The sequence below is a fragment of the Halyomorpha halys genome, unplaced genomic scaffold (genome assembly GCF_000696795.3).
Source record: "Halyomorpha halys isolate HHAL.00 unplaced genomic scaffold, Hhal_1.1 Scaffold68.1, whole genome shotgun sequence".
Classification (NCBI taxonomy): Eukaryota; Metazoa; Arthropoda; class Insecta; order Hemiptera; family Pentatomidae; genus Halyomorpha; species Halyomorpha halys.
In genome coordinates, this window is record NW_027116161.1 from 329,452 (window position 1) to 346,516 (window position 17,065).

General features: G+C 31.5%; 1 protein-coding gene across 1 annotated transcript in view; it reads left to right on the forward strand.

Annotated features, from left to right (window-relative positions):
* LOC106692718 (NACHT and WD repeat domain-containing protein 2) overlaps positions 1-17,065 on the forward strand; it is a 121,186-nt gene that overhangs the window by 64,493 nt on the left and 39,628 nt on the right. The window contains exons 9-16 of the mRNA XM_067053020.1: positions 1,004-1,116; positions 1,202-1,283; positions 4,201-4,408; positions 8,622-8,782; positions 10,799-10,936; positions 11,403-11,525; positions 15,651-15,759; positions 16,778-16,956. Of these exons, the coding sequence (XP_066909121.1) occupies positions 1,004-1,116; positions 1,202-1,283; positions 4,201-4,408; positions 8,622-8,782; positions 10,799-10,936; positions 11,403-11,525; positions 15,651-15,759; positions 16,778-16,956 (1,113 nt within the window). The remainder of the gene's footprint in view (positions 1-1,003; positions 1,117-1,201; positions 1,284-4,200; positions 4,409-8,621; positions 8,783-10,798; positions 10,937-11,402; positions 11,526-15,650; positions 15,760-16,777; positions 16,957-17,065) is intronic.

Sequence of the window (17,065 nt, forward strand, 5' to 3'; positions counted from 1 at the left end):
ATTTAACATAATTTACAAAAATATTTAATTTGTACAAAAATTCAAACATTTAAATTATAATTATCTGTACTACTCATCCTATTGTAGGTTGCATAATATTATTTAAATTCTTTCAAACAATCACAAAATAAGAAATACCTCTATTTTGTTTTGTCTCCATCTGTACCCTATTGATTCATTATACAAACCCATTGTGATTGTACAAATTAGGGGTCTTCCACTCAGTGCCCATAGGCACAATTTTGTCTTTCTTATATAGCATGCACCCTCTGGATACTGCTGTTTAACAATTAAAAATGTTCTTTTTAAATTTCGGCTTATATTGTTGTTTATATTATTATTTTAGAAAAATTATAGTAAAACATTAAAATATAAAAGTGTAATGCATTTTAAGAGGGTGCCAAGAGTTTCTGACCATTGTGATTCCCTCCACCATTTTGGGATAGTATCAAGTAAACTAAATAAGAATAAGAATATAAAACAAAATATGTATTATAAATTTAAAACAAAGTTTATTTACATTTTTCAATTTTTATTTTCTTTCTCCCTATCAATCATAAGCACTGCCTCATATGAATAGCAAGTAGTAATGGGGTTGAACACTCCGACTTCTTCCCTTGAGATGCCTTGATTTGTTACAATTATATTTTTCTATCCTCAGCTGTTTTACATTTAGTTTATTGGAAACTAATTAAAAGTTTAAATTGGGCCATCCATACCTCAGGGGATAGGCGCAAGTCTATCATTCTGAGATCTGCAGGTGGTGATGGTTCGAATTCAGCCTGGGGCATCAACTTTTGTCCTTTAGTGGGGGTCCCACAAAATGAATAACTTGACCCCCTACCATGGTTAGAATAGGCTGGTTACTTATGGATAACCAAGCTAACATCATCTTTGCTGTGGATTGCATTAAAAAAAAAGTTTAAATTGATGTTCATTATAAATTTAGTTTAGCATTTGGAAATTTTCAGCAATTAATATTCACATTGTCTTCATATTGTAGAGTTGCTTAACTGGGTTAGACATAGCTAAGGAAATCACCTGGCATAGAAGATCTGCACAGAAAAATTCTCTGTGTGGCACTAACAGACAGACTCTTTTGGACCTTGTAGAAAAGTATGTACCTTATTAAACAAATTATTATGTAATGAGTATTATTATTAATATTGTAATTTTCTTTATTTTTTATTTTTCGTTTTAGGTCTGAAGGAGATGGTGTGATAGTTTTTACTGGCCCTGAGGGTTGTGGAAAATCTGCTTTGCTTGCTCGACTGGTCTCTCATGTAATGATATACTTAATGATTATTTATAGCTGAAGTACGCTTGTATATTTCAGCTATAAATAATCAGTTAACTATTTTTAGCTTTTATGAAAGATATTTTTGTTGTTAGATCTTAAACCACCAAAATGAGATTGATTGGATTTTTATCTTAAATTACTTAGGATATTATTGTGAACAACTAGATCTTCTCCCCCTGCTTTGATCTGCTCAAAGATGAAGAATTGTAAAATTTATCTGGTACTCCTATAATTGAGATTCTGAGCCCAGAACGAGTTCTAAGCTTTTAGTGTGTCTGAACCTTGGTTAAATATGTTAAAAATCATAGAAGAGTGATGTGATACAGTCTACAAGCAACATCAGGAAATGGGAATGCAATGGTGGGAAAGAAAGATAATCAGTAAAGAAATTTAGCATGGATAGATCAATGAAAATGGGATTTGACTAGTATTTTCTTGTTGCCAGTGTGCAAGAAGTTTACTTCTTGATATCAACTTTGGTTTATAACACTTTTGTATTATTTTGAGAGCTTCACAGTACCATCTTATTCAAAAATAGACTATCGCTAAAATATGTACAGTAATACTTAGCTCTAATGATGACTGAGTTTCAAACAGTGTTGTTTAAATTTATCCAACTATCTCTTAACTATACCAACTTTAACACTTATTGTTTTATTCTCATGTTTCTAATAATGTATCAAAAATTATTCCCCTAGCTTAGAATAAGGTTTGATGATCAAAAATATACTTGAAATTTATTTAATTTTGTCATATATTTCAGATCACCCAGATTCAATATATTTAATGTTACAAATCAACTTAAAACATCAGGTTAAATTAATGGTTTTAAGTTAAAACAAGATAAATCTGAAATGAATAAAAAATTATTGATTCTAAAATCTAGCCACCAGGTTTAATTAAATTATTGATTGAATATTCTAATTCAGTACCAACATTATAATATAGGACTGTGATGTTATAGTAAGAGATACTTGTTCATGGGGACATCTTTTTATTAGTTAATTATATTACACTGAATGGTAGGTAAAATAAATTCATAACAAAATTCAAAGTGTGTTTTTAAACTAATTTTTCATTGTAATTTTTAATTTCTCACCAGTTATTGCAATGGTTAATGCATTTAGCAGTAGATAAAAAAATAACTTGAAAAAATCTACAAACTTTTTCATCCAAATTAACTTAAAGCTAGCGGAAAACCAATATGGCAGAATTGGTCAAACAGCCATTCTGATTTGTTTATTTCATCACAAAAATGGTTTACTTTAAAGAGCTTTAATTTTCCTTGAGAACAATTAAAAATTATCATTTATCAATGCTAGTGATGAACGCATTTATGCAATTCCCAGCTCTTAAATGTACTCCATGTCAAAAGTTTCTAGTCACACAGTTGCAGATTTGTGATTGTATAATTATTTTGTAAAGATTTTTTTTATTTTCTTATAGATATTAGAAAGGTCAATAATTATTAATCACCTTATCTTTTTTTTTTTTAATCATGATTTAAATAAAAAATGGACCTTAAATATTGAGGTATATATTTTATTGTTTTAATGGGGTATTATAAACAATATTTTTAGTGGTATGACCTCATTATTTGCTTTACTCAATAAATATGGCCTTAGTTAATAAGCAAATTCATTTTAGATTTAGATAAACAACAAACAAATCAAATGAAAGAAGTCAGAATTAATCAAACACTTAAAACTGTAAATTAAACATTATTATGATAACTTTTTAACATATACTATTAATACTACAAAACAAGTTCAAGAAGATTAGAATTCAGGTCCATTGCCTAAAAAAATATTTAAATACCTTTCCAGCACAGGTACCAATGTTAATAATTACAACAAAAGTCAACAACTGTGTAAAAGGCTACTTACCGTTAGTACTTCTAGTTTCCCTAATCTATCTTGGTTGGTAGGAGCAAATATGTCTGTACAACTTCTTGATTGCTGTGCCACTGAGATGCCCCCATCCTGACCCATGGGTTTCTAACCCAACCACCCACTTCTTCTTCTCTGAAAATGCAAATTATCCTGTCTGGAAACAAGTTCAAGAAGGTATGGGAAATCTGAAATATACCGGGTCCATTGCCAAAATATAAATTAGAAAATTTTTTTATAACAGAGGCTCCAATGTTATTAATAATAATAACAAAACTCAACAACTGTCTCTTGGGAGGTTACTTAAAGGTTTTCCACTAGGTATAAATAATTATTAACTTACAATAAATATAAATAACAGAAAAAACACAATCATATTCATAAAATTTAACTTAAATCAAATAAAAATATTAAATACATATAAAGAAAGTTACCCAGCAGCCAAATGCGATAAAATTGAGACAAGATGTAATTTTTGTTTATTAAAGTATTTTTTGTAGTAGTAGTGTCTGATAAAATCTCTCTTAGCAGCCACCGCATTTGATCTCATCTCCGATTTCTAAGAAGGTGTTTGCAGTAGACATCAGTTATAATATTGACATCCTTCTTCAGCACTCCCCTCTGAGTGAGTCCAGGAAATGCTCATTTTTGTTAAGCTCTTAGGTGTATCGTCGTGATCAGGAACAATGCTTGGTTCTTGAGCTTGAGTACTTTCCTATTGCTGGGTTGGTGATGAGGTGGTTGGTGTGCAATATGGATTCTCTTAACCTGAACTCAATTGTTAAAAAAATAAAATGATAAAATAAAAATTAATACTAAAATAAAGAAATGTATACAAAAAAAAAAAATAATAAATGAAATTATCAACTATTTATTTTTAATATCTAACGGCCAAATCATTGGGATATTGCCATTAAATAAATGGGTCTATGGAATATATTACAATATATATAAAATAACTGTTTACTATTGTTTATTTTATCTGTTTATGAATATTTTACTTTTTGATAGGTAAAAGGTGAAGTGATTTATCGTCAGGTTGGCATAAGCCGTTACTCTTCTACCTTAGTTTGCCTTTTGCTGTCTATCCTTAGAGAATTGGAAGGGGGAAACATTAATCAATGGACATATCCTCATACTGTAGATATTTACTCAAACCTGCTCTACCAAGCCCTTGAGAAGAGTGGAACCAAAAAACACACCATTCTTATCATTGATGGTAATGTAGTTACTTTAAGTTCGACTTTTTTATTCTATTAATATTTCTGTTATGTATTTTAAACTCCTTAAAAAGGTTCGGTATCAAAAATCTGTATCTATATTTTCCATTGAAATTATTTCTTGTTACTAAACAATGGTCAAAAAAATACATTTGTTAGGAAATTGTTATTAATAATAAAAATTTCCCTTTTTGTCTTAATACTAACTATTAATTGTATAAAAATATCTATCTGACTTGTAACACAATTTCCAAATTAATTAAATTGATGTAACACAGACCATTCATGCAAATTTACCTTGAATTTTGCCTTTTTTTATCTGGGGATTTTTTTTTTTACTTCTTGTGAAATTCCAACCCACATTGATGCACATAATCCCACTGTTCTTGTAATATTGAACTCTAGTTTATATTCACCGAGCATTTAATTAGTCATGTCAATTTTTTCCATTAAGTTTATTTAAAATATCTATCCAAGAACTATATATCTTCAGAAAATTTAAAAACAATTTTATTTTATCATTAGTCAGAATAACTGATGTACTGGGTGTGAATCCTGTTATATTTTAACATAAATTATGGAAATAGGACTCTGTTGGAAAAGTGGCTGACTGTAAGATTGTTGATGTGTACTATTGCTGTGATGCTTGTTAACTGATGTGATATGAGTGAGACAGATCTATATTATTCAATTAATCTTTCTATTTCTTAAATATTATGAAGTAATAAATTATTTTGACAGTTATTTCATATGCCACTTTACAATAGAGGAATGAAGATGCTATAAGCTCTTGTAAGAATATCAATTACTACTTATCATGAAAAATCAATAAGTGCACTATGATATATTTGACATTTCATATGTATACTTACATATGATGATGATGATGTGTACATATCACTATTACTTAAACTAATACTGACTAATAATGATTTTGATTCATGGTAGTAGAAACTATTTATAAATACAGTAATTCTTAAAAAATAGTTTTTAAATGGCCATGGCTACTGTTACCATTAAAAAACCCTTTTTACAAAAATTATTCTATTCATTGATGGTTTCATTGAATGACTTGCTACATATTTTGAAAAATATAACTCAACCTTACCTATGACTAAGCAGATGGAAAACAACCCTTAATACTACTTTAATTATTACCTATATATGATGTAATAGTTATATTTATTTTTTTTTAAATAATAAAACAATGAACTTTTTTAAATTACTTATTGTAACTTAATAGTCATTATTTTTTAAATTACATAGCTTACGAGGAACAGTTTAAACATACATTTTTTAAAATCATATACTTATTCTATGAACCATTACTAGATTTACCAATCTTTTGACAAGATACTAGCATTACTTTTCAACCATTATAAATAGTTAATAAGGAAAAAAAATATTAAGATAGTAGGGAATCTTGGTAATAAAAGAAATAACTTTTTCGAGTTCTATTACAAGGCTAAGAATACTCTGAAGGTACTCTGGTATCACTCTCTTCATCAACACAAAGAAAAGATCCAAAGAGTGCTTTCTAGAAGAGTTGGGCACCATGGTTAGCAGTTTCAAAGAGAATAAGTAGTAACAGTTGCCATTTACTCCCAGCTGCTATGATGCGTATTACCAGCGAAAGCCTACCTTTAGGCTTCTAGTCTCTTGATTACATTCTCACAATGTACACAAGTATACATATGACATGTAAAATATATTACAGTGTGTTCATTGACTTGATAAACAGTAATTGATATTGTTACAAAAGCTCATAATAATTTTATTCCTTTATTGTAAACTATATGAAGTAACTGTCATTCATTGCCTCAGAATATTTAAGAAACAGGAAGATTAATTGAATAATATAGATATAAAATTATAAATCTTACTCACTTATATCTTGTCAGTTGACAAGCCCCACTGCAATAGTACTCTTACTTCTTACAGTCAGCCCTATTTTCCAAAAGTGCCCTCTTTCTACAATTCACGTTAAAATAGATCATAATTCACACCCAGTACATAAGTTATTCTAACTAATGATAAAAGTAAAATTGTTTTTGATTTTCTGGTGACAAATAGTCTAGTGGAAGTTCGTGGATACTAGCAATGGGGATTGATCCAAACAAAGTTATAATGGTGAATGTTTTATTTTCACTTCTTAAAATTTTTTTTTCGCTTCTCTAAATATTCAACCTACCCAAATATATATTGTAAAATACCTGTCACTAGCGAAAATACCTTTAGTTTTGGTGGTTATTTCAGTATAAAGCAGGCACTTACCTAACAACTAGAGGACATTAAAAGGGCTAATGGTATAGTGTTATTTTTATTTGTGAAATTAAGACAAATTTTTTTGATACAGTGAAAAAAAAACTTTTACATCTATTGGACATTAAATTAACTTTTGTATGTTAAATTAGCTACTGGAAAAAATTCTAATCAACGAGTGGATGCACAAGTGTTCAGTCAAGGCGATAATAACAGACACTACCCCCTCCAACATGCACCCAGCCCCCTCTCCACTTCCCAACACTTTCTATGGAGCTCTCAGTTCTGTTGGTGTGGGTAGCATCTGCCAGACAGTTTTCTGTATCTGTTGATTTACTAACTCTCAAATAAATATTTCCTACTTCTTCTTACAACCACAATGCTATTGTATTTTTTTTTAAAAAGCTAGATGGAGTACAAATGGAATAACTGCAAATGATATTGCCTATTGAACAAGAAAGAGATATATTTAAATTTTCTGGTGATGCATATAGACAAGACACATAGCTCAGTGGGCATTCCTGGTTAGTGGCAATGGGGATTATATAAATGAAATTATGGTGAAAAAAGATTCCACGAACACTTACTTCTTTAAATATTCATAGTAAACAAATTTCGTAAGTAGTTTTTCAGCTCCAAAGGAGAAAAACAATACAAACTTCAGGGGTTGATGACCTTATGGTTTTACCTCACAAAATAGGACATCTAACAGGTTATCCCATTGATTTTTTTCTATTTAATTAAGTATTAGAACAAGCAATTAGATATATTGGAACTAAACTAATGGAAACAGTCTTCTAATGCCAACCCTATAACTCTGGACTTATGCAGAAGACACCAGCCGGGAAATCTTCTGTACAAGCATTTAAATATATCCTCCTTACTCTGGAAGTCATAAAAAAAGAATTAGGACTCCTACTAATTAACAAAGAACTTACTTTGTCATATGTGATCAGGAATCTTAACATCTTAGAATTAAGGTCATATAAGAGATTTAAATCAAATTTCTCACCTTCCCCTAGCTGCTTTCTTTTTGTATATTAATCCTGCCTTTCCCTGCTAGAGGTTGAAGATCAATCTGTCTTTCTCAAGCCTCCAACCAGGTCATGAATAGCTGCATTAGAATCATCCATCATTTCCTTTCTTTATCCTTACTTTTCTATCATTATTTCCTAAATACCAATTTAAGGTAAGATAAGAGATTTAAAAGCAATTTAAGAATTATCAAATTTCCCCTTTTTCATAAAAACTAACCTAATTAAATTTGCTCATTTAATTTCATATACTTGCATAATTTTACATCCCTAATAAAAATACATTTCATTCAATCCCATACTAGTCATGTTTGGTCACTACTCCTTAAAACAAGTCTCCAAATTTGTTTATAATGGATTCTAAGTCATATCTCATAACAATTTAAGTAGAGTGCTGTGAAGAATGATTCTGTACGGAAATAAGTGTTGCTTTAAACTTTGCTGTCATTCTCCTGTCTAAGGCAGGCAATATTGTTATATTGTAAAATTTTGTTGAGAATGTTGCATTGTGGCGAGGCTCCAAATGTCCAGTTTTCATACTTCTGGTTCGATTCCCAACTGGGTTAGTCAATATTTATGTTAGGGCAGCCCCGAGAAATAAATCATGACATTACCACTCTGGGGCTATGCAGGACTTCGAAGAAAGTTTTGTCACAAAAAAAATCCAATATTTAAAACAAGTGATTTTATTTAAGTAAATATTGTTTCGTTTTTTAATCAAGGAAAGTTTGGATTATCATTTTGTGTAATTTATTTTATTGAAAAAAAAAATTATCTATAATGTAATTGTGTGATATTCAGCATTGGGTATTTTATTGTTTCTTCTTTAAATGTAAATACATAATCTTCTATCACCTCATTTGAAAGTGAATTTTACAATTAATATTCAGATATGTGTATTTTTCTCCTCTCTCAGGTATTGACCAGTTCAGAGAATTTGGCTTGAATGTCGTCACTTGGTTGCCTAGATCACTTCCAAAGGGTGTTAAAATTGTTGTTTCTGTCAGTGATACTTCAGATCTTCTTATATCTAAGCTCAAAACCCACCTAGACAAGACCAACGCAAAATTTGTTGCTGTAAGTAGTACATATAATGTAATATTCTAACATCCATACTTATATTTATTTATTAACATCCATACTTATATTTATTTATCTAACATCCATACTTATATTTATTTATGAGGAGAAGATGGTCAGGGATGCGGTCAGCAAATAAACACTAATAAACAAATTTGTTTATTTGCTGATCGCACCCCCGACTATCATCTCCTCATATTAATCTACAGGCAACTAATAACACCTCATTATATTTATTTACGCTTTTTTAAAACTTTTAAAAGTTTCTGAAATATCTTGCAATGGGATATAATATAATGGGCTCTTAACAAATAAATTTAATAATAAAATTTATATATTAAAAATATTTTTACAATAGTTAATCATTATTTAAAAATTCAATTTTTAATTATTTTCTTGAGAAATAGTCTGAAATTTTCATTTTTTGGAAATTGAAAACATCTTTTTCAAGGCCTCTGACACCATTATAGTATTTTTGACTAGGTTTTGTTTAAGCCTGACATTTTATAAGGTATTTATATGAAATATGATTTTATTGTTTATATATTCTTCAAATTGCAAATCTTCAGAAATAAAAAAAAAAAATTTTTTTTCCTGGTTCGCTTTACAGAACATTTTGGTTTAGCGAAATTCAAATTAGCAAGATTCCAGTTTATATTGGAGATATAAGCTTGAAGAGGAACCAATTACCTAATGAATACAAGGTTAGGGGTGCAGTCAGTGAAGAACACGAATAAGTAAAAACTCATTTATTAGTGCTAATGTTTCAGCCAGAATTTCAGGCCTTCATCTGGGCTAAGAACAAAAAAAAAAAAAAGAAGATAACTACCATAATGAATAAAAGGAATTACAGAATAATTAGAAAAAAAGAAAATAACAGGCACTATAGATATATAAATAGTGTTGAAAGAAAATGTATAGTTTTAGTATTATAAGAAGATAAAGGCTATATGAGAATAAGTAATATTAAAATTAAGAAAGAGGAAAAAACAAGAAAATAATATACATATCAATATCTAGTATAAGTGAATATATGTAAAAAATGAAAATTATTTAAAATTAAAGTTATGAAAAAAGTTGGAAAGAAAACTATGTTATTGGAAGATTGTTGACTGACCGTGTGTAACATTTAAAAGGAAGATGATCCGGGTGTGGTCAAAAGAACTCAAATAGTAATTAAAATATTTATTGTGAGCCAACTTTTCACCCCACTTTACAAGGTTTCATCAGGGCTTTCTGAATGACTAAAAGCTAAAGAAACTTCTAAATGATAGAAAAACTAAAGACTATTTAAATATTAAAAACATTGTTTGTGTATATATATATATATATATATATATATATATATATGTATATATATATTTCTTTTTCTGTTGGCACGTTAAACATAGGAGATCTGTGGCCACGTGCTGTGGTCCTGAAGGACCACATACGAGATTCATGGTAAAGCTAACAGGGTAGGGTCACCAGCCCTATGCCAGATCTGTGAGTTGTCTTCAGTAGGCTGATGAGCCTTGAAAACCTGGAGGAAGGAGGGTGAGGGTAAAGTGTAGTCTGGTGGATCACCCATATCGGGCAGTCACCCATCCAAGAGCTTACCACGCTTGATGCCGCTTGACTTGGCTATTTATTGCAAGCATCATAACCCACACGGCTACTCTAGCCCCTATATATATAAATATTCTATAAATAACATAATGTATATGTTAATATAAAATAAACATAGTAATTTTCCACAAATATGATCATCTTGTGATTACAAAAAATTAAAAAGTATTTAAAGTGGCTTTTATTTACTCACTTCTAACCACCAAAACTGCAATTGGATGAGCATAATCCCTTTTCTCTTTCATACAATATAAATGGATAAAAGGTGTTCATAACACTATCAAAATTCATGATTTTCTCTTTGCCTCAGATCTCTTTGAACTGTGGGTCGTATTGAAACTAGCTAATTATTTTCTAGTTTGCTATTTTTTATATAAATTATTGTGATTATCTTCCTTTTTTTAGGTCCCAGATTTAAGTAAAGAAGAGGGTGAAATAATCCTCATGTCATCTATTTTGGAATACAACCACAGCATCAATCCTAGTATACAGGATTGTGTAGTATCATCTCTGTCTGCTTGTACCCTTCCATTATATGTGAAGGTAAACATCACTAAAATTGATTTTCCTGTATTAATTAATCATGGATATATCTATGTAATGTATAATATTGTTTTTAACAAAAAAGTTTGTATTTATAGAGTGTTGATCATATCAATCATGTAAATAAGAGAGCCCAGAAACATTGATTTTTTTGGAGAACATTTGAGGAAAACAATGTAGAACAGGGGTTGATTAAAATATTATTTCTGTGTTAATGGGCATTCTTATATACACTATTAAAAATTATGTAACTAATGGTAATAGTAGCAATTCTTCAGTTTGTATTGGATCAAAGGGCCTTCACAAATTGAGTTGGCTGGTTTTGGATTCTTTTGTGATAATATGCTAGTTTTTTAGATGATCCACTGAACAAATATGTTTGGTTTAGATTATAACTTTAGAAAATTTGTACAATGCTCTAGTTTCATGTTTTATGTAAGTAAAACATTTATTCTTTGCTTAATAGGTTCTTGCATGGCAAACAACTTGGTGCTCCGAGTATCAAATTGCTTTGGAACCACAGTCTGTTCTGAGGGATCAGCTGTCAACAATGCTACAAGAATTAGAAACCATGTTAGGGAAAGAGCAGGTAGTAAATTGCTAAGTATTAACTTTTAACTTAGTTTGTATTTTATAATGTGACTTTCTAATCATTATGGGAAATAATAGCCATATTGTCCTGTTTCATGTTCTTTTCTCTCCTACAGAATTTTCTCACCTCACTTCCTCTGTTTAGTGTACATCACCGAGGTCAGTATCATCAAACACTATTTCTTTCATTTTTACTCGGACTATTTTCTAATGTCTTGTTTCTCTGAGAGCTTTAAGAAACAATATTCATAATCTAAACTTACTTTAACATGATATTGTGTAATATTACTGTTTATAAATTAAAAGTTAATGCTCATGCCATTGTCATAGGTTGTAGTACTCTTCTCAACTGCCTACCTGAAATTCTTCAGTTTTCTCAGAAATCCAATTTTTAGTATTTACTTTCAATTTACTAACTGTAATCTTAGAGCATATCATGAAGTTGACTTGGATTTCTGAGGTGGCATCATAAAAATGTCTGCTAAAATAGGCATTTGAGTATAGTCTGAATAATAATATTTTATGATGACACTGACCTTGTAAATGTGCATTAGAGGGAGTGAGGTGGGAAAATTCTGTAGTAGAGAGGAAAGAGCAGGAAATGAGAAATATGGTAGCCATCAGTGGTAAAGAGTTGGTTAGGATTGTGATATTGGAAAAGGAAAATTTTTTTTTAAGTAGAGAACGAGTTTTTTCCAAGTATGAGTTGGGGGGGGGGAAAACTGAGTTTGATAGGTAAGACTGAATTTTATAGAGAATGGTTTTAGATGTTGCATAAAGTGGTAAGGTTTGTTTGGAGTCATGATTTTAAAAAGCTTACTTGGATTAATTTAGTCATAAGGATTTGGGATTTCAATTAGGTTAACTTCAATTAGGTGAAAGGAGCTAATATTATTATTATTCTGGCATTATGGTCCTACAAGAACCTTGGCCTCCTCCACCAACGCCAACAAATCCCCATGATCTCTAGCTCTCTCCCGCCATCTTTTATCATCTTACCCCCTCAGATCCTCCTCCACATTGTCCAGCCATCTGATCCTGGAGTGTCCTATTTTTTGTTTTTTATCTAGTTTCCCATAGAGCTTCTTCCGGGGTATCCTTTGATCGGACATCCTCTCTACGTATCTATCCATCTTATTCAAGCCTTTTTCACTAACACCATGATGTAGGGTTCCCCGAACAGTTCCATTAGCTCCTCATTCCTTCTTTTCTCCAAATCCTATTCTCCGAGACTCCTTCCTGTATTCTTCTCAATACCTTTCTCTCCCAGGATTTGGGCATCGGTTTCATTTTTCTTGTTTAGGGCCATGTTTTACACCCATACATAACCTCTGGCCTTATGATGGTTTTGTAGATAACCATTTTTATTCTTTTGGAGAGAGAGCTGAACTTTAATACTCTTTGCAGTGAGAAATAGCATCTAGTTTCTGCTACTGTTCTGGCCTGTATTTCTCTCTCTACTTTGTTGTCATCTGTAACCATACTTCTCAGGTACTCAAACTGGTTTACAGAACTGAAACTTTGGTCTCTGAAGGTTTCTTTAATATTCATTTCCTTTAAGGGGCTAATATAAGAAAATGAAATCATTTTGGATTGAAATTTGTTAATATACAAAGTAAGAACTTTGTGCAAGTAATTGCCTCTCAAAACTATTATCAAACCTCCTCTTTCACCTTAATTGAATTTATGGTACCAAGTTTTGCAAGAATAGATTACAACTGAAATATGCAGCACAGTACCAAAGATTCAAAATATATATATGTATTTTTAAAATTTAATTATTTGACATTTACAACTGTATTTACATAATAATTCTTCTAGTAAATTTGATGTTAGATCATAATGGTATTATACAGACTTGTAGAGAAACTACCCATTGGTAGCACTCAAACATTTTACATTAGAAGGTCTTGGGGCCATCTTCTTTTTAGATACCTCAGAGGATAGTCAGGAATGGAAGAGGAAGCGAGGTTAGACTAGAAACTAGTGTTAGGGAGTTTATAATGGAAGGTTTGATATCTGGAATGAAGTTAATATCTGGTGTCAGGCTAGACCAGTTACATATGGAACATTAAGGTTTTTATTGATGATTTTATTTGTGACAAATTAAGGAGCATTGAGGATTTTACGAAGGATTTTGGATTGTAGGGATTGGATACGAGAGGAATTTGAACTTTTAGTGGAGCCCCAAACCTTAGTACCGTGTATCCAGATAGGCCTTATTACACTCATATATATTAGTCTTCTGTAAAGGATTGGAAGTTTAGACCGTCTGTCTTGTAATTGCTGTCATAGTCGGAATCGACCTGCAGTTTCCTGTTGTTTACATCGGGACCTGCTCGTGCAATACTGCAGGTGTCCCGAGTGTATTTTACGATTATAATTAAAATGTTATTAGTGTGGAAAAGGGGGGCTGAAAATTGTGAGACTTTTCTGGCTATTAACTGCATATATTTTCTTAAGTTCAAAGGTGTTAATCCCTGGAGGGGCAATTATGTTAGTGTGTTAGCTGTATTATATAAGACATTATTATGATATTATCAGACAGAGTATTGGGGTCTCATAGGACTAATGAATATTGCTTATCCTCGTTTTCGCTGCCGCGGTGACGTCTCCTAGTCGCTTCCCTCGTCAAGGTGTGCGATGGGCGAAATGGTGAAGACCATGTATCTTCGCCTGGTGTCTGAAAAGATGTCCTTTTCTCTCAGAGGCTGACCAGCGTGTCCTGGACTCTGGCGTGATGGTAGGGGTAGGCCAGGTCCTAGCCTGCATGGTGCATAGGCTGGGGCAGCATTGCAGTCGCAGCATCTTCGGGTCCTTCCGGAATCCGCGGCAAGGGGGGTCATCAGAAAATGAGACCCCCGACCCCGACTTTATATAAATTCAAAAAACAACCGAAAAATTCGGATTACTTAAATCCGACACCTGTCTTTTCAGTTTTGTGTGAGGATACCAAGTTAGTTGTTTGTTGTGATGTACTCTAAGACAGTGGATCTGTTTGACAGGAGTAAGGGCAACATAATTAAAGGATACTGTAGGGCAGTCGGTAGTGGACTTAGTCAGGCACAACAAGTCAGGGTAAATGTGATTTATTTTAATCCTCCAATTTTGGTACCATTCTTTGAAGGTTGTGATTGGAGAGTTTGGAATGCAATTAAAGGGTTATTATTAACTGTGAGCAAATGTGTTTTATTGAAAAACGTGGTGAGGATAGTGTTAGCAATGCTTGGGATGTCAGCTGAATAGAATGTGTAGAGAATGGGACAGAGGAAACTACCTGGAGGAAAACCAGTGGACTGAGTGTAGAGGAATAAATATGAACAATTGTGGTTTACTTTGAATAATTTATCAGTGAGAAAGGAATGGATAAGGAGAAAATATGTAGGAAATAGGAATTTACAAAGTTTTTAAAGCAGTTCCAGAGTGCCAAACTCGATCAAAAGCCTGTTCTACATACCTTGCTATTGTTTTTATAGATGTGAAACTTGGCTTCTTACATCTAGGGTGGTACAGTGCCTTAGAGTTTTTGAAAATCAAGCATCAGGTAAAATATTTTGACCAAAAAAGGATGAGTAAAGCCGAGAATTCAGAAGGCTACAAACACTGAATTTTGTGAATGTGCTCTCGGTAAATATAAGTCAGGTTACAGCATTACAAAAATAAGGTGGGTGTGCAAGGTTGTAGGGCTTAGTAGTAAACGTATATCTCTAAAATGTTAATTAACACTGAACTGATGGTAAACGTTCAAGGGGTAGATTGAACTGTAGGTTGGAGTATTGCGTCAACAATTATTTTGTGGATTTGGATTTGGACAGTCATCATTGTACAGATATATGTAGACAGCGATTGATGGTATCGGCATCAATCCTTCAGGTTCGCTAAGCCATTGTCATTATTATTGTGGCGAGCACTAATATTTCAGAGTAATCTTTCACCACTTTAGCAAACCATCTCATATTTTGATTTGCTATTCATATTATTCTTTCATGTTTATTTCTATTTTACCCATTTATTCATATTTTAATTTCTTAATTTTTTTATTTATTCGTTTCTATGCATGTACAGTATCTCTTTGAGGATTTAGTTGATTTTTAGTTTACCTCTGAAATATTTTTTATTTTAGGTCGAAAAAGCTCTTTGCTTATTGTGTTCATCAAAATGGGGTCTAACGGATTCTGAAATACTTGACATATTTTGCAGTGATAGCGCCTTTCATACACCCACAACATATTGTAAGTTGTTTTGTAATTATTTATATTGTAAATCCCACTTTACTTGAGAATGTTTTACGCAGAAATCAACTTTCTTTTGGGATCTGTCTAAATTTAGCTCCTTACACCAAAAATTGTGGTGTGTAATTTAGTTTTTTTTGTATACATCAATTCATTTTTAAAGACATAAAATGAGACCTCAAAAAAAATAAAAAAGTTCATATGGACTATCGTCCGATTCTAAAAAGAAAAGCAGGAAATTCTAGGAAGCTAGTCACATTTTCTATTGAATAGGATACTGTAACTGAAAAAACTTCTTAAGTCAGGTGATTTTAAATAGCAGCATAGTAAACTAGATCTCATAATTTGAAATGGAGTTGTTTCATATTTTATGAAGTAATTATTTTACCACATAATGTTTTCACAAATTTAGAATTTTGACAAATAGTTAATTTCAATTCATTTTAGTGATGCTTCATAGTGATGAGGGCAACTATTATGTAGTATTCACCATAACAGTTATTGTGGCAGTTGTAAAGTGTCACCATATAAACACATGATTATTTTTTTTTGTCACGGTATACCAATGAATATTTTGGTGTATAGTGAGTGATGTGGACAGTAATATATTTGAGAATTTTGTATTCTCAAAATTAAAATTTACTTTAAATATAAATATTTTGACCATTTACTATTTTATAGTGACCAGGTGTGCTTACTAGTAATGAACACAAACATTGTAGCTATAATAATTTGTCATGTAAAACCAACCTCAAAATCAAAAAACACAAGTTTGATAAGCCTCATGATAATGATCCATATATGATAAACAATAAATAGTGTGCTGAATCATTTAGTAGTTGATTTCCACTTGTGTCTGTCTGGTTTAGAAACCAGGAATAATCATACCATGAAAATAATTGGCTTCAATATTGTATAATCTGACAGGCTCTACATTTTCACAATAATTAAGAATGTTTTAAAAACAGTGTTTAATGTTTTTTTATATCTGTATGACATTACTAACATTATTTAACAGTGCCTTGGGCTGGAGCCTGCTTGTTCTGGTCTAAGCTTACCCGTCACTTAGGCCCATTCATAGAGCATGGGGAAGACTGTGCTAATCTCCTAGTTGATCCTTCCCTTGCAAAGACTGTCCGTGAACGTTATAGAAGCAAGATGTCTTGGGCAAGAACACTTCTCTATAGGTATTTCACAGTGAGTATTGCAAGCCTTGCTAGCATTGTGCAGCTGATAAATTTTGGTATCACTTCATTTATAGAAATTTGATTACTTTTATGAAGATTTCTAAAATGCTCATGAAAAT